General features: G+C 34.5%; 1 protein-coding gene across 1 annotated transcript in view; it reads left to right on the forward strand.

The window, feature by feature from the left end:
• Positions 1 to 27,049, forward strand: part of LOC121367976 (lissencephaly-1 homolog) — a 39,807-nt gene extending 12,758 nt beyond the window's left edge. Inside the window, exons 3-13 of the mRNA XM_041492450.1 lie at positions 10,793 to 10,871; positions 11,541 to 11,615; positions 12,102 to 12,308; positions 13,517 to 13,613; positions 13,935 to 14,006; positions 14,742 to 14,844; positions 15,312 to 15,408; positions 17,078 to 17,209; positions 17,990 to 18,091; positions 18,799 to 18,955; positions 20,507 to 27,049. Of these exons, the coding sequence (XP_041348384.1) occupies positions 10,793 to 10,871; positions 11,541 to 11,615; positions 12,102 to 12,308; positions 13,517 to 13,613; positions 13,935 to 14,006; positions 14,742 to 14,844; positions 15,312 to 15,408; positions 17,078 to 17,209; positions 17,990 to 18,091; positions 18,799 to 18,955; positions 20,507 to 20,580 (1,195 nt within the window). The 3' untranslated portion in view covers positions 20,581 to 27,049. The remainder of the gene's footprint in view (positions 1 to 10,792; positions 10,872 to 11,540; positions 11,616 to 12,101; positions 12,309 to 13,516; positions 13,614 to 13,934; positions 14,007 to 14,741; positions 14,845 to 15,311; positions 15,409 to 17,077; positions 17,210 to 17,989; positions 18,092 to 18,798; positions 18,956 to 20,506) is intronic.

The raw sequence follows: 27,049 nt of genomic DNA on the forward strand, positions 1-27,049 counted from the left end.
ACTATACTTAGATAATTCTGTCTAATATCTTTGTTATTCTTACTGAGCAACTAGTTTCAGTCAAATATTGTACTGTCAGTATTCTCAATTGGAATAGAGCCAGAATTTCAGATTTATTTATGTGGATGATTGAGGATTATTTATGGATAACTTTCAAGTGAATCTGAGACCAAAGTGTGTGGTTGACCCTGAATATTAGTTGATTTGAGATGGAATGACTCATTTGTTTCATTTTAATTAAATTTATCATTGACGATTGGCAACTAATTGTGTTGTCACTAATCTTCTTCTCTTTTTCTTTTTTCTCTCTTTTTGTTTTGGAGCAACTGATGAGCTTATGTGCAGATTCACAATTTTATCTTATTATGTACGAATTTGGTTGGTTTAGAGAACCATGTGACAATATGTTTGTTTCCTTTGATGTTGAGTTTACAGATTTGTACAGATCGATCTCTCCTTGATGTAAGAAATAAAGATGGTGCATTTTGAAATATTATCAAAGTGGAACTCACTGCTGCAGATTAATAAAGCTGGGCAGCAAAATGTTAAAAGGTGGCAGAAAACATGACGTGGACCAGCAAGAACATTCGACTCTTATTAGTGTTCAAACTAAACATGGCATCAATGGCAATTGCTATTACATGAAGTTGCAAGATGAATTGTCATAGGTCAGGGACTTTACCAATGTATTGGGGTTTTTTTTGCTGCTGGATAAAAATTATTGCCATTAATTGAAGTGATAATGTTTGGGTTTTTTGGGGTTTTTTCAAAAGTTACTGCTTTAAAATTAATGTAGGCAGGCTCAAAATTGCTGTGTATAAGTATTTTTCTTATGGCAAAAAAACTCAAACACATTTCAGAATTTTCGGGGGTAACAAAATCTTAAATTTGAGCCTTGTATTGTATGGTACATGTAACTCGTCAAACTTGGAATGGCATTTCTGTTAGTATTACATTCTGAGATGTTGTTATCCATTTTGTTCCATGATTCTGTTGCTTATGTTCATGGATACAGTAACACCACATGCAGCACACACACTATGGTTTATAATTGATTACTTTGATAAATTTCTATGGTAATTTATACTAATAGAATCTATCACTGTTGTGAGGTATAGATAAGGCAATTCCAATCCGAGGGACAAAAACATTTTGTCCCTAGTGTTGGAATTGCTGTATCTATACCTCACAATGGTGATTGATTCTTTTTCTTGCCCATTTAATTTCAGTAACAAAACATTAATTTTGTAAGCGATGGTTTGTTTATTGTAGAACAATTCGTAAACATTTTACCTACAAACTTGCTTAATCATACGCGGGGGAAATATAGTACACCTCATGCAATGACAGCTGTAACAGCTTACCAATAAATATAAAGTTGAAAATATTAATTTGTTTAAATGTTTTTAAAACAATGATACTACGTGAAATGGCAAACAGAATTTTGAAAACCATGAGTTATGACGTCAATCGCTGTAAAGCATGAGTTATGACGTCACGCCTATGTAGAAATCATCTAGCCCTAGGGTCGGACAGATTTTTTTAGAACCATGCAAAAGCTGGATAACCCTGTCAGGGTTTCTGCCAGAGGGTAAAACAGGTATGGCTATCCAATTTTTTTTGCACATTTTTTAAAGTTGATTTTTTGACAAAATTGGTTATTCTTATCAGTACTGTATGATTTTCTTAACCCTAACCCTAAACTTAACCCATTTTCTTTCTGGGAGAGGCCCCTTATATCCCCTGTTGACTGTGGTTGCATTCAATTTCATAGTGCTATACCCAAAAACACTGCCTGTCGTGTGGGCAAGAAATGTATATATACACTGTACACAGGAGATTCAATAGTGTAATGACAGCTTGAATGTTTTTGTAGTTATTAAGGGGCGGGACGTAGCTCAGTGGTACAGCACTTGCTCGATGCACGGTCGGTATGGGATCGATCCCCGTCGGTGGGACCATTGGGCTATTTCTCGTCACAGCCAGTGCACCATGACTGGTATAACAAAGGTCATGGTATGTGCTATCCTGTCTGTGGGATGGTGCATATAAAAGATCCCTTGCTGCTAATTGGAAAGAGTAGCCCATGAAGTGGCGACAGCAGGTTTCCTCTCTCAATATCTGTGTGGTCCTTAACCATATGTCTGACACCATATAACCGTAATTAAAATGTGTTGAGTGGGTTGTTAAATAAAACATTTCTTTCTTTCTTTGTAGTTATCACTGACATGCTTTATCTGAATAATTTACACAATGTAACTTTGTTGTCTGACAGATTCATTTAAATTGTCATGTTCAAATAAATCATGTTGTGATCAGCCATTGTTGGCAGCACCATTAGCTTCCTTATTTAATTGTCCTTGTCTAATTAATTATTCTGTTTCATTCCTGTGCAGCAACCTGTAAACAAGTTGAACGAAATAGAAAGAGTATGATTTTGTATATATATACATTATGAAGATCTGTATATTATTTGTATTTTTTACTCTGCAAAACAATTGACCGATAATCTGTCGTCAGATGTATTTAACAAAGTCAAATTCAGTTTGATGGCAGATGTACATATTTGTATCATACAGTGTTTGAGAATGATGACCAGATAGACCAAAGAAACAAAAGGCTGTTTACTTGGTGGTGGGAGGGTGCATTGTGGCATGTAGCCATGGCATTGCAGCAATTTTCCACATGACCGCTGTTAAATTTGAGCACTCTGCATATAAAAGTGTCTTTCTGCTTTTTTAACAAGAATATGATTTTGTGTGTCTATACATGTATATATACATTATGAAAATCTGTATATTATTTGTATTTTTTACTCTGCAAAACAATAGTCCGATACAATATATATACACCTTGTATGATAATTTAAAAGTTTTAGGTACCGTATATTGTTGTGTATTAGCCGACTCCTTGGATAAGCCGACCTCTTAGTTTGACCCTAAATATCTAGTACAAAATCATCGGCCTTGTGTATAAGCCAAAGTCACCTTTTGTCCAGCTGTATGCTGTATCGATTTCAATAATACTGTCAACAAATAGACATGTGCTTTTCTTGTTCATTACATTTGTTTTCCCTTTAATTATTACAAACACGGTAATCGCGATCGCAAATCAATCATCAATGTGGCAATGCTAACATCTACCATGCCATAAAAAATAATTTAGAATTGATAAAGCATAACAGGAAAATAAATAATTCAAGCTGTAACAACATATCACTGCACATAAGTAATTAATTTATTCACGGACTGCAAAAAGTAAAATCATTGAGGCATGTTTAATCCCTCACCACACACACACAAACAAAAGATCATGCTGTCCGTGACTGCAGCTGTTCACTGTATATGGTATGGTAATGTGACAATAGTGGGAGTAATTATCATCCTGAAATTCATGTTGTTTTTTCAGTCGGTAATGTTAATAATGAGCTTAATTTATTTATGGGATTACTTTACAGTTTAATGCACCCTCCCAACAAAACAGTAATATTAGAAATATAATACTTGTTTGAAGAAAAAACACCGTTTTGTATCTTAAACTTGTCCCAGCACAGGTCAAACAAAGATGGAGGACAGTTGGAAAGAATACGTTTTTACCATTGAAATGACAATAAAACAAGTAATTTTTGTATTATTATTCGTCAAACTTATGCTGCATTCAAGAACAAAAAACTGCATAATATTGCATGATGGGGTGTTTTATTTATACTGTGCACAAATTATTGTTACATAATCTGTGAAAACTAAGGATCTGATCAAAATTTGTAAGTCGCGGTCGGGAGTATTTTAGATCAAAATTTTATGCTCCAGTTGTTGCCTCCGTGTATACGCCGACTATCTTCTTTTGGAAAGTGTTTCTAGACTTCAAAAGTCGGCTAATACACGGCAATATGCAGTACCACAAATATAATTGGTAGCTATTTGGACACCAGATACAGAATAACGGAAAAGGAACCTGCTGCTACTTCCTTTGATTAGACTTTGCATCGACCTCCGCCCCTGCCTACAATCTCACATATAACTGACATATTGAAGGTCCAGCCCTGGTTTAAGCTGAAACACACACACACACACACCCCCCCCCCCCCCAAAAAAAAAAAAAATTATCAACAATTTGGCGAATTTGATCAGATTATCAGTAGCCAAATTAAAATTTCAATTGGCCAAACAACCAAAATCTACAAAAGGCAAGTGATTTTCAAATTAGCTTTTTTTGCAAATTAATAATAAAATATATTTACCAAATTTAAATACATTTGGTGAACAAGAACATAAATAAACCCTGAAGGTCATATGTATGTGAGTCAAAGAGTTGTGGAAAACAGGTCAGAATGGGAAATAACCCATTGTGTCCCCTTGTTATTCTGAAGGTCATGTTTGATATTCACCATTAACTGCACCACAGGTTGGTGATAATGTACCAAACAGCCTGCAGTATCACTTGAAACAATTTCTATTGCAGGTTATTAATATCATTTAACGTACATTACTCACAGTCACACTTTATCATAGATAAGCTGTGATTTGTGTTCTCGGATCATCATGTGCTCTCCTACAGTTCACACATATATTATATCATTTGGCAGTGTGCAGCTGATAGCAAAAAGAAATGAACCAAAAATTTATCTTGCTGGGGTCAACAGCAGTCTGATCTGTGGTCAGTTTTAAGAAGACTACATGTTAAAGGAAGGAAGGAAGGAAATGTTTTATTTAACGACTCACTCAACATGTTTTATTTACAATTATATGGCATCAGACATATGGTTAAGGACGACACAGATATTGAGTGAGGAAACCCTATGTCGCCACTTCGTGGGCTACTCTTTTTCAATTAACAGCAAGGGATCTTTTATATGCACCATCCCGCAGACAGGGTAGTACATACCACGGCCTTTGATATACCAGTTGTGGTGCACTGGCTGGAACGAGAAATAGACATGTTGTAAAATGTTTCCCACCATTAGAGCCTTTTCGATGACCTAACATACAAATTAAATACATTTTCTTATTTAGAATATCAGTGTCTGTATTTACAAGGTGTTTGTTGTTGTCCTAATGCATGCAGTAGCCCAAACCGGATTTTACCTCCCAATAATTTCATATGTATGAAAAAAATATATATCACAAATTAATCTAAAACTGAGTGCTACAAACATTAGTATACGACCACAAACACATTCGATATACAGACACTGGCATTCTAAACAAGAAAATGTATTTAGTATGAAATAGTAGTCGCTAACAAGGCTCTGTTATCGCAAACATCTCACAATGGCTGCAAACTCAGGACAGTTCCTTTAAATCCCTTTAAAAATTTTACATAATGTAATCAGTGTGTTCCATTTTGTGTTGCTTTTTTTTAGGGTTAATAATTAATAAAGATTACAAAAATATTATTAAACTTTCCTTGACTTCATTGTAATACATGGCTGGGTGTACATGTGTAGCTCAGTGGGAAAGTACCTGTCAGATGTGCAATAGATTGTAAGGTAAGTTGCCATCAAAGGCAGTGATACGGCCATTTGGCCTCGACTGATGGTGAATTTGTTTTAGGGCATTACAGCCAGAATGCAAGGCAAATATATAATATTTTAATACAACACATCAGCACCATATATCTGTATGTGTGTTATATGTGAGCAAGTATAAAGTTTTAGCATGGGGCTTCCTTATACTACTCTGTTGCTGAATTGGGGTTCACAATTTCCATCAGTGTATCCAGGATTCATACAGATTTGAAAGGGCTTGTATTTTAATGGTCATAACGAAAAGCCCTTGTATTTATCAAAATCCATAAAACGTGCTTGGATTACATATTTCTATAGAGAAATCTAAAAATTTACCTCTCTTTTATTTTGTCTTATTTCCAAAATTTGTCATCTAGTATTATTGGCAGTTTTTAATAATACTGTATGTAATGAATGTCATTTTATCACAAATGATGTTGGATTCACTGTTACAAATACTGACAACAATATATGAGACCAAGTATTACCAGTTTGAATATGGTGAAAAGTACTTGAATTTAGCCTTCCACATTGTGTATGAACTGTATGAACTTAGGAACTTTTTTATTATGTAAGTTCAGTGAAGAAAACAAATCAAGCTTCCAAACATATGTAATTTAAATATGCTGTACACACATACTAATTCCTTGGTCCATATTATGGTTCATTGTTGAGCCGTCTTGCACGTAGTGAAGACTTTTTCCATCTTTCAACGGCAAGAAATCCTCAGTAGATAGATGATCAAAAAAGAAAGAAAAAGTTTGTTTTGTTTAACTGTCACACATTGATTAATTAATCATCGGCTATTGGATGTCAGACATTTGGTAATTGTGAATCGTAGTCATCAGAGGAAACCCGCTACATTTTTTCTAATGCAGCAAGAGATCTTTTATATGCACCATCCCACAGACAGAATAACACACATCACGGCCTTTGATATACCAGTCGTGATACACTGGATAAGCGTTTGGATCCCACGGTTCAGTCTCCAGTCACCAAGCATTCTCTTTACAGAGGAGAACGGACGTTCAACATGACCTGAACTCACAGTACATACCAATAAAATCTGGATTAAATGTGAAACATTGGGAAAATTATCATGTTTCTTTCGGAGTGCTTGGAATGGCTCTTTGTGGTGACGGACAATGTCATATTTCAGTCTGTCCCATTCTTGCCCAATACGGCCTGCGTCACAACGTTTTAGAACATGCAATTCTTTGAAATGATTTAAAATGGTGTTTCACGGTTGATCAGTGCAGTAAAGAAGTGCATAGCGAATTCAGTGGCCTACTTATTGACCTAGTAAGAACGGTTTCATGTTTTCATAATAAAACAGCATTTAGGAGTCATGCTACAGTTAGCCCAATACATCTGTCGTCAGACTAACTTTAACAACGTCAATTTCAGTTTGATGGCAGATGTACATACATGTATCATACAATATACGAAAATGATGACCAGTTAGTGACGTACCAAAGAACAAAAATGCTGTTTAATTGGTAGAGGAAGGGCATTGTGGCACAAAAACCATGGCATTGCTGCAATTTTTCACAAATTTGAGCCCTGTGCATATAAAAGAGTCTTTTTTGCTTTTTTAATAAGAATAACCTACATGTATGTATGTAGCGGCACTGAGTTAATTCTTCTCTCTTTATTTTTTCTCTTTACCGTATGTCAAGATAACCATATGTTACGCCAAATAGCCTTAATTTAAAATGTGCTCAGGTATTGTTAAACATTCCTTCCTTTCTTTTCTTTGTCATGCACATTATTTGGAAATTCTTGGTCAGTCATAGGGATGATATAATTAATCTGGTTTTCATGGAATGAACACAGATATTTGTTTTTGCTGTACATTATTGTAGGTCCTGTGTATTTGAGTTTGGTGTTCATGAATTATTCAGGATGGTATTTGTGCACACACTACACTTTCATGTTGTGTACCTGTGTTCGACTTTGTAATTCTTTGTAAATATTACATGTAAGTGTACATTCCATTGTACTGGTACATGGTACAGTTACCTGTAGTGGTGGTGTAACTAGTTTGAACAGTTGTATTGTAAATATGAGTGTCTAGGACACTTTGGTCATCCTTTAAAACAATTACTGGTTTTCCATACCCCAGTGACAGGTGTTACATTTAGGTGTGGATAATGACATAATTTCTGTCAATACATATATACATGTACAGACAAACTAGTAACTGAATTTGTGGCATTTAAAAAAAAGTGAGTAGAGTAATTTTCTTGGAGTGGGTTGGGTTACACCCCTTTGCATGGATGGCCCTACAATGTAGATAACATTAGGATAGCAAACTATAATAAGCTGGCTCATAAGGATATATTGCAAGACCTTTGGTAAATTGGCTTTGAAAATATATAGTCCAATTTAGGGGTGTTTTTTTTTTTTTTCAAGCAGTGCTTCAAAATAAGGATTCATTATGCAAGTTAATTTTCAAAGTTACCTATTTGATGAATTTCTTATCAAGTTCATTGGCTAAGCTGAACTTCTATACATATTGAGAAATAGTGTTTTCCCTAGAAATTTGGCAGGGCATGGTAGACAAAAGACTTTGGAGGCATTTTCAGGGCAATTTTTTTGCATTAAAGACAAAAAAAATGTTTGAGAAATAAACATAAATGTAATTAATGCTCTTTAATAAATGAATGGCGAAATATATAACAGAAATATTTTTATTAATTAATAATACATTTTTTTAGTGTTTCATCAAGGCAAGTTTACAATTAATTATTAAAAAAGGCGTTTTTAATCTCAGTGCAGCATGGCACTGATTAAGGCAAGATGATGCTAGACTATTGAGGCATGGTGCTGCACCATGCTAAAACAAGCTAGGGAAAACACTAGAGAAATGACAGCTAAAACACTGGATTTATATTAATTAGCACTATTTAAAGTACTATTAACATCTATTGTGGTCAGATTGTTTTTGTTAACTACATGTAAAGAATATGCAAAGAAAATTTCTGTTTCAATGGATACAGTTCAAAAGCATCTGCTTGGTTTGGACTTTACAACGTCAATTTTATGTTTGTACTTTGTGTTATTGAAGGTTATTATTCAGTATCATGTTGCGATTTGCTATGCAAATTTCAGATATTACTAAACACTTCTAAATCGATAAATTGTAGTCACTGCTCAGTTTTCAACTGATCACCATTTTAAGTCCATTGGGGTATGAACAAATCTGTTGTTAAATATGTTTGCAAAACTTTTCTCATTTTATATTTAGTGAACGAAGGTTTTTACTCTGATATACATGTCTGCATCTTGAACAGACTGCATGTATTTGCTACATTGTCTAGATATGTAGTATATGAAATAATAATATATTATATACATATACTAAAATTCACATGTAATACAACAATATTTTACAGCTGTGTCCTTAATTTCTCCATCACACATTGTCCACAAACACCATTATTTCATGCTGATTGGAATATGATCCCGATTCATCATGTGAAATGGTGTAATCCTGTTCTTGCTGTTAATTGTTGAATGTACCATGTGTGCATACACAGAACTTATATTTGCCTGCCAGCTGCATTGTCCTGTGTTTTATCTATTGATCCATCTGGCGCTCTGCATTTCAGGCAAACTGTGTGTGGAATGTTCTACTCTATTAGCTATAAATAATGAATAGCAAATGTTCTGTGTTACTCCACCCAAAGAACATGTTTCCGAAGACGTTTTCCTGAAGAAAGCTATGATCTGTAAGATTTCGTGGGCGGTCTCGGTTTCTGTTTCTAGTATTTAGGATGTAAACAGACATCATATTTTAAACTGAATCAGCGATTTGCACAAGGTTCAGCGTGACATTTGTTCTGTTTGCTGTAATTCGTATCTATCTTTTTATTGATTTAATGCTGCAAATAACCGTTGGTTCTTTAATAAAGGGGCATAAATTTGCATTATCATTATCATTTATATCAAAGGAAAACAATGATTTCTGGTTTTAAATGCATCATGAACATTACTGACTTGAAACATGAAACGACACAACACATTTGAAAAATACATGTATATATATACATTATAAAATGGTGTTTGCATACCATGTTTAATTTGCAGCTCACACATGTTGCATGTAGATAGGATAATGTTCTCATTGGTTTTGCAAATGTTTTTGTTAATTTATTATTATTTCATATCTGTACTTCAACTTCTTGTTACTTTTTTTTCTTAATTTACTTTATGTGAATTGCTGATAGATCCATAGGTTTTTATTAGTCCTCTGCTGGTCTGACAAGAAAGGACTACAGGTTTCATCTGTCTTTTTATGTCTGTCTGTCTGCCTGTCTGTCTGCCTGTCCGACATAGTTTTCCAGACTTTTTTTTCACAGTGCCTCAAGATACTGAGCTGAAATTTTGTATGTAGTTTTATCATATTTATATACTAATACATATCAAGTTTACGTTTTATTGCATTTACCCATTTTGAACAGAGTTATGGCCCTTGAACAGAGGAATACAAAAAACCCGACCCTAACTCTTTTCACAATGCCACATGATTTTGAGATGATGTTTTGTGTAAAATATTTATCTGGTACTGTTACAGATCAAGTTTGACTTTCATGGCAGTTTACCCATTTTTGACAGTTATGGCCCTTGAACTTATGAATTGGGGCAGGAAACCCAGTGGTAAAACGCTCGCATGATGCATGGTCGGTCTAGAATTGATCCCCATCGGTGGGCCCATTGGGTTATTTATCATTCTAGCCAGTGTACCACAACTGGAATGTCAAAGGCTGTGGTATGTGCTATGCTGTCTGTGGGATGATGCATATAAAATATTCCTTGCTACTAAAGGAAAAATGTTGTGGGTTTTCTCTGTAAGACTATATATCAGAATTACCAAATATTTGACATCCAATAGCCAATGATTAATAAATCTGTACTCTAGTGGTGGTGTTAAACAAAACAAACTTTGACTTTTTTGAACTTAGGAAAATTTGTTAGATTTCCTCTGTTCCTTGAGGACATGTATTGCTTCAGCAATATTCTCGGAATACTTTGGGGTGGGTTTTTTTTTCCTTTCTTTTGTTTTTTGTGGAATGTAATTATTAGTTTAATGTGCAGTCTGTTCGCACAAGAGACTGACAATACTGCGCTCAGCAGCTGTTAGACCTCAAGATACCTGTGTGTATTGTTAGTGTGAATGCACCTGTGATGATAACAGTGAAATACCATGTGTTATTAATTTTGCATTAAATCTGTTTAGATCAATCTTTATTTTATTATTTATATTTCTTAATATAATTCCAGAAACAAGGCGATTGCTGACTACCTGAGTTCTAATGGATATATGAACGCTTTCGAACATTTCCAGAAGGAATCTGGCTTGGTAAGCATTGAGAGAGAGAGAGAGAGAGAGAGAGAGAGAGAGAGAGAGAGAGACACACACACACACACACACACACAGAGAGAGACACAGACACACACACACACAGACACACACACACACAGACAGACAGATCTATATATATATTATTTTTACCCATACATTCTTTAGGCATTATTTTGAGGAAATGTTGGTTGGGATTTGTTTTGCTTAGTACTCCATGTAACTCATGATTTACTAGGATCGACCCCTGTCGGTGGACTCATTGAGCTATTTCTCGTTCCAGCCAGTGCACCATGACTAGTATATCAAAGGCTGTGGTATGTCTGTGGGATGGTGCATATAAAAGATCCCTTGCTACTAATGGAAAAATGTAGCAGGTTTCCTCTATTTGTTAAAATTACCAAATGTTTGACATCCATTAGCCGATGATTAATAAATTAGTGTGATCTAGTGGTGTCATTAAACAAAACAAATTATCAAATGTTATGATATAAGTGTTTTTGAATGGATATTTTCAGTAAATACATTTAGTCTGGCGGGGCTGGGGTTTTTTTTTTGGTGTGTGCATGTGTTTAACATGATCTATATAGCTTTTTCCATTGTTTGGTTTTGTAAGTTTTTATTTCTAGTAATTTTGCTATGTAACACATTTTCCTATTATTTCTTCAGCCTAGTGAAATTGAAAAGAAATATGGCGGGCTTCTGGAGAAAAAATGGACATCCGTTATCCGGCTTCAAAAAAAGGTATTAAATTTTACCAATTTGTTCTAATTAGTTGACAGCTGATAGTGAATTTATTTGGTTACTGCTGCTAAAAATATTTGCTTATTCTTAGATTTTAATTATTAAATTAATTTTTTTTTTTAATTAATAAAATATATTCAAAATTAAAATCTTAAGACTTGTTAAATTGAAATTGAAATTTAACAGTGTTCGTGTTGAGTTTCCTTTGATTGTATTACTTTTTTTCTACTTCTTTTATTATGGGTTTGGGGGAAAGTTGGAGGTGTTGTTAGAGTAAACAAAGTTATGTTAATATATGAAACATGTTGGTGGGGGGAAAACCACAATAAAAACATTTGGTATGGTTTATCATATCAGTGTTTGAAATAAGCACGGACAAAGAAAATGTATCTTGGTGGTTGTCCTCTTTTTTTTTTAACAGTTCACCAATTTCCACCCCTGACCCATGGATCACTTTTTATATATATATATTTTCTTCATTTCTAGGTCATGGAATTGGAAGCCAAACTTGCTGAAGCTGAGAAAGAGTTCAACATTGGTGCTCCTAGCCGTGACAAGCGAAGTCCCTCCGAGTGGATTCCACGACCACCAGAGCGATATGCCCTGAGTGGACATCGAAGCCCAATCACCAAAGTTCTCTTCCACCCTGTGTTCAGCGTGATGGTCACAGCTAGTGAAGATGCCACCATTAAGGTACAGTGTTTCCTTAACCTTTAATTTTTAACAAAAACGACATTGAGTGGGTACAAGTTTATAATTTTTACTCACATATATTCACTTAAATGTTTTATAAATACATGAAATAAAGTTCATATATGAATTGGTAAGTATTATTTTCGTGGGTTTTTGTAATTTTTATTATTTTTAGATCAGCTAATGGTGATTAAAATTAGGCAAAAAATCGAAAAAGTTGCATTTACTTACGGGCATTTGTGGCTAGCTGTCCAGTATTTATGTCCATTATTCACGATAACAGTAGTTTTCTGACCAGAATGTTTTTTAAAACCCGAACTACGATTCATATTGCAATATTTGGTGATTTTCTTTGTTGGTAAAACAATCAAATTTATTATCAAATTAGCTGTCACAATCAGCTATCGATCGCTGAAAATGACCGCGACATGCCACCATTGTTGTCAAGTGAAAATACTTGCCAAAAACTCAAAATTTCAAGGTATTTTCAATTGAAAAAATCAAAACAAAAGCCACCATTTTGAAAAAAAATCTTTTTTCTTTTATTATATTTCCGTTTCCGGTGAGTGTTGTGTGCAAAACGGCGGAAAATATGAATTGGGGAATGCCCTGTATACAGTGTACAGTATGTCGACTGACGTGACGTCGGGCGAGATATATCTCGCCTGCAGTACTCAGAAGGTTAATAAACTGTTTGACTGGTCCAGGGGAATAACCTGTGATGTCACACTTTTGGGAATTTGAGCTGATTGAACTGTAAAGTTTACAATTCTGCTATCGTGGATTATTTATACCTTAGCAAGCAAGATTTACCAAGAACCCTCAATGGCCTACTATAATTACAGGTTTTTATTTTATTGTGTCATTGTGACCTTGACATATATAACATTTATAATATTTTCTTGGACCCTTCAAATATATATTGCAAAATCCCCTCTGGTTCTGTCATTAGTGTTGCATATAGTGTCAAAGAAAAAGCAAATGGTAACCGCATACTTGATTGCAAGTTCAACTATTTTCGGAATGATTTTGATTTTTTTTCTCTCAGCAGCAACATTTTGAACCTTAGAAAAATCAATAAAAATATTCAGGACATAAAAAAATGTGTTGGACCAGTGTAGTTTCAGCTGTAGACTGATGAAAATAACATAAGTGATTTGTATATCAAACACAAATGTCTTTATTATCTCTGTTTTTTTTGTGTGTAGATTTGGGATTTTGAAGCTGGTGATTACGAAAGAACACTAAAAGGACATACGGATTCAGTGCAGGATGTTGCATTTGACCATACAGGAAAATTTTTAGGTAAGTCTTAAAATTTTAAGATCTATAAAAAAAAATCTTGTATTGTTATGAATATGGCAAATGCACAACTGTATGTAAGAGACATTACACAATTGTCTTAGTATTGATATATGTAATATCGTTAATTGTCCAGGAAATAACTAACATTTTGTTGATAATGTATCAACAGCTGTATTAAACGTTATAAATATCACATGCTGTTTGGTATGTTGATGAGAAGTTTATTGCCATACATTTATTTATTTATTGTGTGTGTGTGCATCAGTGCAGTATTAAATTTTTAAATGATTTGTCATTTTATTTTTATCTAAATCTTTTTAGTGTCGTGTTCAGCTGATATGGCTGTCAAGCTGTGGGACTTCCAGGCTTATGAATGCATCAAGACCTTGCATGGTAATTATTCTTCTAAGAATGTAACATTGTTCTTAATCTGTGACATAAATGTCTTGATTCTACCATCAGATCCATTAATGTAATGAAATGAAAAACCCATTTGTTTTTATTTCCATAATTGTTTCTTACATATATCTCCAACATATACAGCTTACAAATTCACTTTGAGAAATCTTTAGTCGAATGAAAATTACACCTGACCCATATGAAAAGCATGTAGTTGAAGTCTGGTTACTTTGCTTGTGGGTTCAGCTTTAAAAATAATTTCAGCGTTTATGTTTAATTGGGTATTGCATCTCTCTATAATTTCAAGAATAGCTTTGAATAGGTAGAGTGTCACAAATCTTGCACATGGATCAGATGATGTTTTCAAAGCTCACACTGGGCTCAAATTAGCGACTTCCGAAAAGCAGTCCATTTTTTAGACCTAGCAGGTAGACATATTTACATATGATTATCTCATGTGCTGTTTAGTGCAAGATTCTGTCATATATAAATTCCACAATGCCCTCAGAGGTCCTAATTGTTCACACACCATTCCAAACAACATTTTGTCTTATTTCCAGTGGCCATATTTTTTTCTTAGCAGGACATATTTGTGTTGGCCTGCTATTTTAAAAACATAACAGCTGGCCATATTTTACTTCCTATTTTGAGCTTTGCCACTTGATAATACTGTTTTAATTAACCATACATCATTTTGAAGACTGACTAAGATAAGGTACTGTTTTTCAGGTCATGACCACAATGTTTCGAGTGTGGCTTTCATGCCCAGTGGAGACTTCATTGTGTCCTGTTCCCGGGACAAAACTATCAAAATGTGGGAAGTGGCTACTGGGTATGGATGTCTACAGTTATCAATAAAACCATTCATGCAATTATTAACTCTTTTAAGATTTCAAAATCAAATTGTTATCATAGTTTACTCTTGTGTCCTTTTACATTTACTAATATACATATTATATCTCTACATCACTACAATATTTCACCATTTTATGTTATTATGGGTTTTTTTAAACAATGAAGTGGATCAGCCAACAGGTGGCAAGCCTATATAAATGCCTGTCCATGAGATGATGTTACATACTGCATAAATTTGAATGTCATTGTGTTTGAATATTCCATTGATGCACCATCATACGTACATTTTAGTGATAAATTTAACAAAGGAACTTGTTTATAAGCAACAAAATATCACAGAAAATATCACAGACTAAATATGTTTTACAGTTTGAATCTTTAACGTCTGCTGAGATGATAAGTAGAACATTTTGCTCTTAAACCAGTTTGTAATTTTGTTTTCAGGTACTGCGTGAAAACGTACACTGGGCATAGAGAGTGGGTGCGCATGATACGTGTGTATCATGACGGGTCCTTACTGGCCAGCTGCTCTAATGATCAGGTAAGTTTTATGTTCATAGTATATCGTAGACTATTTATTGGGCGTCTTTTAGTAAATAGAGTATGCACTTAGACTGTCTTTCCTTTTCAGTGTGTTCAGTTCAGATTGTCAAGTTACTAGGATCTCTTAGAAAAAATGTTGTGCAAATGTTTGTTTTGTGTGTTCAATACAAACAAAAATAAATCTCACAAGTATTGTGATACCTTTAACAGTTCATTTGTTGATCAAGGCCGCAAGGCTCAGTGGGTAGGTGTAAACCACTTGCACCGACCAGTGATCCATAACTGGTTCTACAAAGGCCATGGTTTGTGCTATCCTGCCTGTGGGAAGCACAAATAAAAGATCCCTTGCTGCTAATTGGAAAGTGTAGCCCATGTAGTGGCGACAGCAGGTTTCCTCTCAAAATCTGTGTGGTCCTTAACCATAAGTCTGACGCCATATAACCGTAAATAAAATATGTTGAGTGCGTCGTTAAATAAAACATTTCTTTCTTTCTTCTTTTAGTACCTTTAAAATATCGGCTTTATCCCACAAAACTAAAATTGCCTTCGCCATTTGACCTGAGCAGGATAAAGCCGATATCTTTAGCCAGTAACCAGTTATTTTATTTATTCTGCAACTTATAATAAGAATTAATGAAATGAATCGTTTTATTTCATAAGTTTACCGTTTTCCAGAATGCCTTGTAGTCTATAATATCCATAAATATAATATACTGTTCTTAAATAACAATTTATTTTTTAGATTTAAATTAAAAATTGTCTCCAAATCAAAATAATCAATTGAAAATAAAAGAATAAGTAACTGAACAATATAACATTCCTTTGCTGATCATTAAACTAGTGTAAAAGTAGTTCCGTCTTAAATACATGTAAAGCTGCATTTTTGGTCAGTGATAAAAAAAATAGGAATTTATCTAGTGATCATATCTTGACAATATAATATATAGTGATTGCAGGATAAAATATAGTAACAGGCACTTAATTAAACCACCCCGCCAAAGAATAAGGTTCACAAGGATCTACTCTCAAAATGAGTCTGTTTTTGCCTTGCAAAATTATCAATTCCTACTGTAGGGTTGTATCACCCAGTGGCGGAGCCAGAAAATCCTTCTTCTTCTTTTTTCTTCTTTTTTTTTGGGGGGGGGGGGGGGGGGGGGGGGCAGTGACATGATGTGGAATGCTAATGGAACTTTGGGGGAGGTTTGGAGGGGGGGGTCGTAAAAAAAATAATATATGCGTTGTTAAAACTTTTTTCTTTTTTTTTTTCTTGTTGATCAAGGAAATAGTTGGCCAAGTATGTTTTCTGTAGCAGTTTTTCTGCAAATGGAATAACTGATTTTAACATTAAAAAGAAAACATGAATACATATCCAGTGTTCATGTTTATTGATTTTATATAAGAATTGTTTGTCATATTTTGTGAATTTATTGATGTATAACAGTGACAAATTGTATAGAATTGCGTAGCTATGATTTTTTACCACACTAAGTTTACCTTCAAAATGATTATATCAAGTATAATTATAACATACAAGTTTATGAACAAGATAATATAGTGATTTGTTGTCATGGGATGGTAGTCATCATAATAGAGCAGTTTGATCAGATACATTGACAGAGCAGTTTGTATGAGACTTAATGAGGTAACCACATTTCATTGTGTTGTAGACTGTTCGTGTGTGGGTTGTGGCCACCAAAGAGTGCAAGGCCGAGTTACGAGAACACAAACACGTGGTGGAGTGCATCGCCTGGGCGCCAGAGTCCGCACAGCCTGCCATCTCCGAGGCTGCAGAAACTGGAGTGAGTTCGGTACACTTTGGGATGGTCCACACTATGTTACTTAGAGCTGGGTGGTTGTATTTTTCACATTTTCAGTATTACCTATAAAAACTCTTAGATCCACTATCCAAATTGTGAGAGAGAAAGATTTGTGCATTCCACATGTCTTAAATGGGGAGGTGCAGCTAGAAGAAAACAGTCGGGTACAATAATACAGAATCTTCTCCATATCTATAGATGATGAAGGCACTTCTTCATATATTTCTGGGTGGAAGAACATGGAACAATTCTGTTAAGTATCATAATTGGCTGTGCAGATTTTTTATTGATTAGCATCTGTTGCTAGTCATTGAGTGAGTGCTCCGCAAGGCTCAATGGGTAGGTATAAACCACTTGCACCGACCAGTGATCCATAACTGGTTCAACAAAGGCTATGGTTTGTGCTATCCTGCCTGTGGGAAGTGCAAATAAAAGATCCCTTGTTGCTAATCGGAAAGAGTATCCCATGTAATGGCAACAGCGGGTTTCCTCTTTTATCTGTGTGGTCCTTAACCATATGTCTGACGCCATATAACCGTAAATAAATGTGTTGAGTACGTCGTTAACTAAAACATTTTTTTTCTTTCTGTCACTAGTCCGAATTTTGCAAACAAAATGTTCCTTGGAGCAACCGCCCCCGGATGTCTTCAATTAGATTCATTGCAACTTGTAATATAAACGTGTGTGTTAAGTGAATGTGTTTTTTTGTGGGGGTTTTTTGTATAAAACATAATGATTTTAAATGTTTACTTCTTTGCACAGGGTGGAAAACAAAAACGAACTGGACCCTTTCTGATATCTGGATCCCGGGACAAGACTATTAAGATGTGGGACATCAGTGTCGGCATCTGTCTGTTCTCAATGGTAATTCAGCCATTTGTTGGTGTCTGTAGTAATTAGCTATGTTATTGTATGGTGTGGTTGTTTTCACAACCACAGCATGGTATATGTTTTCCAGTCTCATCAGTAGGTCTGGCATTTACCATATATTAAGTCAGAAGAAAGCTGTAGTTAAGTTTAAAACATGAGACGATTTGCGGTTCTTACATGAAAACAAAGGGAAGAATGTTTAACATGTTTTACTCGTTATTGTGAATACAAAGTATACAGTAAAATAAATATAAACCATATAGCTCATAGTTTACGATTTTATTATTAAGTTGCCCTTTAAGCCATTAGCAATAACCAGGACATAGCAAATAGTGACATCAGGGCTTCTAGATTATGGTAGTCCCCTCTCCCATGGCTAGTGATATTCAATGTTGGGCTAGTAAATAACTAATATTGCCATGCCCGATGGCTAGTGAAAAAAAAGTCATATGTTGCAGTTAAGTCTATTTTATAAATATGAATATCCTGCCCCCACCCCAACCCCCCAGTGTTAGTGTTTTTAAGCTCTATCTCCCTCTTTAGGTGACATTTGATTGTTACTATTATTTAGTAAAATTGTATTAACTTGAAAGTAAAGCAGGGTTAGTAAAATTTTCAAATCACTGATCCCATGGCAAGTGTATTTTGTAAAAATTCTAGAATCCCGTAATAACTTCCTTTTTGTTGTTTGTTTCCTACAGGAGGGACATGACAACTGGGTCCGAGGACTGGTGGTGCACCCAGGAGGCAAGTTCATCCTGAGTGCTTCGGATGACAAGACGCTGCGAATCTGGGATATCAAAAACAAGAGAAACCACAAGACCCTTGAGGCCCACTCTCACTTTGTAACTTCCTTAGGTAAATGAGCTTCTTTCTGTTTTTTAATGTGCAGTCAGCTACACACATTGTTGATGGTCTATATTTAGGAACGTTTTGGCTGTCATGTAAACACTTGGGAATGTTACATGCATATGTATTGTTTTGGGTTTTTAACATAGTTTTATCCAACAGTGGTGAGATTATGTTGTTTTTTAATTAACATCTTATAGATAACCTGGTAAATGTTGAAACCTACTTTTAATACTTTTTAATTTAATTATATTATGTTTATAAATAAAATAGTTACACATTGTTACATGGTTATATAAAATATATATTGATTTAGAATGTGCTATAAATAACTTCTTTTTTCCATTTCCATTTTTTTTAAAAGGCAGATACAGGATAAGAAACATTTTGTTTGAGTTTTGATTGCTAAAAAAAACCCGAAAACAATTGGTCACTCAAAAGAAACGTGCATTTTTTTACCTGTCCATTAAAGTCTGCAACTAAGAGGTGCAACTCCCAATGTTTTAAAAGCCCATCTTGATTGATTTCACTTATTTATTAGCCAATATTTTTTTCTTTTTATGTTGTGTTTTTGTTGCTGGGTTGTTGTTTTGTTGGGGGGGGGGGTTTTGAGGAGGTATCATATATGCTAAAGTTAGAGAATATATTACAAGCAGAGAATATATGCACTTTAATAAAGGGCAATAACTCTGTCACTCTCAGGAGTATTGGGTAGTCATGACAAATGTAGGTTATTACAATTTATGGCTGATGCTTATTTTAATGGGGCAGGCAGGGTTCACATGGTTTATTTTTATTTTTTTTAATAATCGCTGCGAATCACGTGTGAAAAATAAAGCTGTGTTACCATCGTCACAGATGTTTAACAGTTATGCATGACACATTAAATATATACATATTACCTATATCAACATAATAATGTGACAGATGAATTTCATTGTTTACAGCCATGTCAATCTACCGATTTCTGCCTTGCAGCACACTAAAACAAAACATTTTTTAATACTTACAAATTACAAATGTGCATTAAAAACAGTATTGTAAAAACATTTTGTTGGCACTGAAGTTCTCAACATACTGATGCTTTTTTGCTGTAAAGTGCCAGTTTACACAGTTTTATTAGTCCCCAGCCAGTCCAACCGGAGGGTACTATAGGTTACATCTCCATCCTGTCCGTCTGTCTGTCTCTCCCACATACATTTTTCCGGATGTTTTTTTTTTAGAATGCTTTGAGATATTGAGCTGAAATTTTGTGTATATCATGTACTGTTACAGATCAAGTTTGACTTTCATGGTGATTTAACCTTCTTTTTTTTTCTCCAGAGTTATGGCCTTTGAACTTAGGAGATATAAAAATTTGTTTTCCAGACTTCTTATTGAGCTGAAATTATGTTTATTGCTTTATTATATACTGTTACAGATCAAGTTTGACTTTCATGGCAATTTAACCATTTGTGACTGAGTTATGGCCTTGAACTTAGGAGATACAAAAAATTTTTTTAGGTTCGGTGGGGGACATTTTAGCAGTACTCTCAGAATGCTTGTTTTTTTTTATTGCAGACATGCACAGGAGTGCTCCCTATGTGATAACGGGAAGTGTCGACCAGACAGTAAAGGTGTGGGAATGCCGTTAACGACGGCTATCCATTAGTTATGGTACTGGAAGAACTTATCTGAATGCAGGTCACAGGGAGATAGTGGGGCATTACAACGTACTAACTCTAGATATCAGTAATCACGTTCCGACAGGCAAGACAGCACAAGTGGCGAAGATCGGCCACTTACATTGTCTTTCCTTCCCTGGCATTAGAGATGAAATAGTACAGACTGGGCTATTATGAAACCAAAGAAAACTGCTAATGAATCCCAGTAATTAGTTGTTTCATCTCAAATTAAAAATTAAAAAATAAAATATACGTATATATCAATACTTGAAAGATCTTTCGGCTGAATTGGAAGTTTATTCAACAAAATAATAACTTTTTTATTTGAAACTTTCGTATTACTTTAACAGTTGAAAGTTTCTATTTGATTAACGTTGTAATCCATTTTATATTTATTTCGGACCAGTCATTACTCATGTCTAGAATTGTGTATTCAAATAAGACGGTGAGGTGATAAGAAAACACATTGTATGCTGTGAGTTGTTCTACCATAGCCAGACTACGCTCTGTGAAACTGCTTTGCTTGTGTGATAATTGTGCTTTGCAAAACACAAAACAAAACAAAAACACATAAAGACATTGGCAACCTGTACCCAACACTTTGTCGGACTGCGATACTAAAGGAATTCGTGGCAGAATTTGCTGATCACATTGTAAATGTGTGTTCAACTGTGTAAACTTGTAGTGGTGTCCGCTTTTAACATTGTATGTCCCTGCTCTTCAAAGATAACTGCATTCAATCTAGTTTTGTGTTAGAAGCTAATCACTCGATATTGACCTGTTGACCTATTATTAATCACGTGTGTGAATATGATTTTTTGTTTTGTATTCGATGTAGCTGTATATTGATAGGATCTCAAGAGTTTACAGATTCATTCAGCACCAGTTTCACTTTCTCCGCTATTGTTGCAGTGGCAATGCAACTTTTTCATTACAGATTGATCAAGTCAAATAAGAGAATGATGGTGTTAACAGCTTAAAACATGGTCACTAATGAGATTGTGGAGTTGATATACTTTTAGGCCTACCTGAAAGTTACTGGATCTTCAAGGGTGTATATAGCATTCCATACATCAATGATTTAGACCAAGATAATATTAACTTTTGCATTTGTCATTTCAGTGTTCTTTTCTTTCTGTTTTTAATTCTATTTCATCTGACAGGGCAATTTAAGATGTTTGTCACTCCACAACAAATAAATTGAATTTAGCAAATATATATTATAAGGAATTTAACAACTACTTGTCTGTTTAATTAGCAGTAGCACTTGGAGGTAGACTAAAAATCATGATGTTGAGTGGACACCATTAAACAAAATGTATTTCGGTTCGAACTGAAATTGAGTATTTCTTCATACAAATTTTGCTTTGGCATGTGATCAAATGTCTAATTGGTTTCATGAATTAAGAAAATTATTAATTATCCTTACATTTTTTAACTTTTGGTTTGTACATGGTAATAGATATTGAAGCTACAGTTTGTGATCACACCATTGCTGAATGATTTTTGAAAGTTCATCATTCTGATGTCATCTTGTATATGTTTTTCTAATGATTTCCTCCTCTTTTTTTTTTCCTTTTTTTTCTTTTTTTTTTTAATGATCATTTACGGTACATGTGAAATGTTCTGCTGAATAGAAAATAGAAGATTTGGTTTAAAACTGAAGTTAGAGATGTTTGTGTTGATAGTTAATACATAGTCATGCAGTCTAATGCACAGTGTCTTAGAGAACAGTCCTAGAGGGGAATTAGCATAGGCAGGACCTTGCTGGTGGTGTTGAGCATGGGGCAGGTCCTATATAGAATTAGTCTGTAGCATGGGGCAGGTCCTATTTTCATGACATAGGTAGCTGCATTCATTTGGTAATTAGCCTGATGCAGGGTAGTTAAACAGTTGCTGTTGTTTTGTATGTGTTTTTGTGTGTGTATCCACCAGTGTACCTCATTTGGCACCATTGGCTTCATATTTATAATATGATAATATGCTGTCATTTTGGTTTATTAGCCACCATACATACTATTTTCTATTTTAAAAAAACCCTACAAAAATATCCCTCATTCCTATTTTAGGATATAAAAAAGTCAACATGCGATGAACTTTTCATACAAGAGAAATTTAATATTCACCATAATTTTTTTTTTATTAATCAAGGTAGTGAACAAAAAAAGATTCTCTTCAAAGCTGCATTGAGATTAAATTCAAGTTCGCTGTCAGTCAAGAAATAATCTATTATGAATACTGTATCATGCAAATTTGTATGTTATAGATTATCTTATACCTCCCTGTTCCATTCCCAAATCTGACACAATTTTGGATCGGCTGTTGCTGCCTGAAAGAACAATTGTTTGAAAAAGGCAAAACGTCAAAATTGTCAGACATCTGACACGTCTAGCAAAGTTAAAGGCAATGGCTGTGCTTTTCAGCTGGCTAATGCCTGATAATGCCAGAGGTGGCAAGATGAAAGAAAAGGAACTTAAATAAATAATCCTGAGCTGTGGTTAGTATGATGGACAAAAGTTGTTGGAATGTCCTGTAGACCACCTCAACAGTTCACAAGTAGATTTACACTTATTTCTACTTCAGTAACCTGCTAAAGGTGTATTCTGACAATGGGACTTGTAACAGAGCAACTTGTACTGCACATGTTGTGCATCTGTGAAGCACATTTACTGGTGAAAACTAGTTAGAATTTCCTTATTAGCTCATTTGGTAGAGCATTCGACTTGTGCACAGTGGTTCCCTGGTTTGGATTCTATAGTGTACATAACTAGTGCTGTATATAGTAGCTATTATGGTTGTAAACTACAAATATCGAACGAGCTGGAAATGATTAGAGCATCCCATTTTTTGTATGGCTAATCATGAGCTCTGAACCAATCAAAATGTACGTTAACAATTGTTGTGACAAGAAGCATCATGAGAATGAACCATAAAGCTTACAGATACAAGACATGAATAGAAAATCCATACAGCAAACATATTAGTTGCACGTAGCATGTGAAATATTTCTTTCCAAAGGAACCAGTGTAGCGGTTCCCTCAAAAGAACAGTCACCAGTATAGATTACATTTTCGAGATGTATATAGAAAATCCAATACAGCAAACGCATATTTGTTCGCCAGCATTACTTGCAACAGTTCATTTAACCTTAAACATTTTCCCTTGTAAAGGAACTAGTTTACCGGTTCTCCCAAAAGAACTATTGCACCGGTCCAGATTACAGAGCAGCAGAGTTGCATGTTGTAGATTGGAGTTTGTGTATTAGATTGGAGTTTGTGTATTTTTAATTTGTTCATTCTCGTAGTACTTTTTTGTGTGTGTGTATGTTATTGATGTTGTACATGTGTATATATATATTATGTAGATTACCTCCTTGTCTCAGATGCTGTTATTGTACATACACTGTTGTTAAGTTACTACTGAGACGGCTTTGTAATTTATTTCAGGTTTAGTGCTGCCCTTGAAGTATATATACATACATATATATATATAGTTGATTATTCAGTACTGTTCCAACATAACCACTTAGTTTCCTTTGTTTCCCAGTGCATAGCTGTTACTTAATTATATTTGTGCATTAAAAAAAATTGCAACTAACAATAATTTCAACTTGTGAGGAAAGTGTCTCTCTTACGACTTTTGTTTTGTTCTGTAAAGAAAAAATTGCTTTGTTAGATTTGTTTCTGTGTGGGGTTTTTTTTTTTTTTTTTTTTTTTTTATCTCTGCATATTTTGCTTTTTGGCTGTAAATAAATAATATATGTTAAAGTTGCAATAATTGCCAAAGTGTCTTTCTTTCAACTCCATGATCTGACAAAGGACAATATCTATTTTAAAAAAAGAAAAGAAAAGAGAAAAAATTCTGAATATTGTTATAAATGTGAGCAGTGAACTAATGACTTCTGTAATGATATATTTTTTAATTATGTCATTGCATGTTTGTCAGATTGTGCATTTATCACAGACTACTGAGATTTTCATTGTGATTACTCGTTTGGGTGCATGAAAAATAGAAGCTTATGATGATTAGTTGTCACAGATAAATTACATTTAAAAAAATAAACGTAAAGCTGTTAAGACGAGACCAAACACCTGTGACATTTAACTTGATAGTGTGTTTTTGTTTAGTTTTTTTAATGAACATGCTATTTATGTAAAATCATTTATATCCAATTTACTTTGAGGTTAGGTAGACAAAGAAATATTTAGAGGTCCTTAACTTTGTAATAGCAATGTGGTAGACATAATTATTTTTGTGTTGCTGTCTGTAAATCAAATTTAGTTTCATTAAGAGACACAGATTTAACTTCTTGTTTTTGACCAAGGGTTTTCTGGTAATTTTGGACGAGAAAAAAGGGATCATGTTTGTACTACACCAAATGGTACTAACCATTCTTCAACGTTTACGGTCTTGATAAGACATTTATCTTCAGTTTGCTAAAATAAAATTGATGATCCACATTTTGTTTTCCATATACAGTTGATATTGAATAATATGAAATGTACTTGAAAAATAAAAATGAATGTGTATGAAATTTACATCACACTGTGTGGGGTGTGTGTGTTTAGATACTATTCCCCACCTACCCAACTTTTCAAAAGCTAAAAAGATGGTTAAATAAGAAGTTACGTTTGTGTCACCATAATAGGATTGGGAAATATGTTTGTGTATAAAATGTAGTGCTTTTAAATAATCAAAATTCTTTGCACATTATTGTTATTCTTTGTATCAGGGACAATGTTCTTTATCTTCTGTTATACTCTGCATTTTTTTTTTCATCTGGAAATTCTGGTAGGCCTATTCATATAAACACCCGACGTTTTGAAGACAGTTTTGTCTCCATTTTTTAATTAGAGACTTCGATGTAATTCGTTGATCTAATAAGATTTAAAATGTTTAATTTACAATTTCATTTTTTAAATATATTTCGTAAGTGTTTAGAAGTAACATAATGTATAAAATTAACAAGTAACACCCTGGAACACAGAATAATCTCTCTTTTTTGTCTTCCTTTTTTTTCTACTTTTTTTTTTTCTTCTACTTTTTCCCCCCTTCTTTAAACCCCCCCCCCCCCCCCCCATGATATCATATTCAGTTAAATAAGTAGTCAGTAGCTGTATAAGCTTGTATCCAGAAAAAGAACCAGTGAAATAGCTCAACCAAGATTAGGTAAAAAGGAGACTATAATTTAGTGTGTAAATGAAAATAATCCAGATATTTACTAGTACCGTATTTGAGTTCATTTGCTGTAACACGTGTTCAGATTACTGTGCATGTTGGGCATTCCATTCCAGATTATTTATTTCCATCATCAGCCATAATCACCATCATCTGACAATAGCCTGTGTTTTTCCTTGCAATCCTGAAGTGAATAGCTTTTTCCGTGGTGTCCTCGGCTTGTAAAGTGTTTGAAATTCTTACCAAGAAGTAGTGGCCAACAGCTGTGACTATGATGCCTCTTTTGCAACTTTACGTCTAGCATGGTACCAACATAAAATCGTTTGGTAATTTTATAAAGACGACATATCTCGGAGACTAACCAACTGATGCATATGGGTATTACATCGAGGGAGTGTATAACGGTCCAGTGCTGCCATGGCTTTCTTCGAATGGCACAATGGCCTGGAATCTGCTTCCTGTCCATTGTGGTGGGCCATGGTCTGTGAACATAATTACTGAATGTGCACTCTTCCAAAATGTATGACCTTTATGTTATATTTCCAGTGGCGGATCTAGAAAATCCATTGGGGAGGGGGGCAATGACATGAGGCGGAATGTCAATGGAGGTTTGGGGGAATCATAATAATCCTATTATGGCCCCGCGGCCCCCCCCCCCCCCCCCCCGATCCTCCTCTGGTTTCTGCCTAAAAAATATAATAATGTTTAAAAATATTGTTGGTAAAGAATTGATGTATTTGCTACTTCATTATGTAATATTTCTGCATAAAAGATTACTTTAAGTGCTTTAAAAGATCGTTGGTAAAGAATTGGATGTATTTGCTACTCCATACATTATTGTAGCCTATTTCGTTTTTATTTTGAGATGATGTACATGTGCCGAAATGGTCCTACACAGAATTAAGCATCAACACCGTGTGAATAATTACTTCAGTTTTACGTTTACTAAAGGTATTTGCTGTTACAGACAGTAAACAACCCATGTCAGTCAAATTTCTGTCTTTCAAAGTTTATATTTTCGTGGAGACGTATCAGTTTCGGGATTGCATGAAAGTAGGGCCTGTGTTTTTCACAGACAGCCGACTGGGGGAATTCTGGAGAGAAAGTGATATTTCGCTTTGTTTCGTCACCATTCTTTCTCTTCCGTTTTGATTCCAAAGCAGGCTATTTAGTTGATCATTGTTGTATCAATTATTTAATGTACTATTGTTGCCTACTTGCTGAGTAGTCAATTGGTGAATATAAATATATGAAAACCATC

Source organism: Gigantopelta aegis, chromosome 3 (assembly GCF_016097555.1).
Source record: "Gigantopelta aegis isolate Gae_Host chromosome 3, Gae_host_genome, whole genome shotgun sequence".
NCBI classification, from domain to species: Eukaryota; Metazoa; Mollusca; class Gastropoda; order Neomphalida; family Peltospiridae; genus Gigantopelta; species Gigantopelta aegis.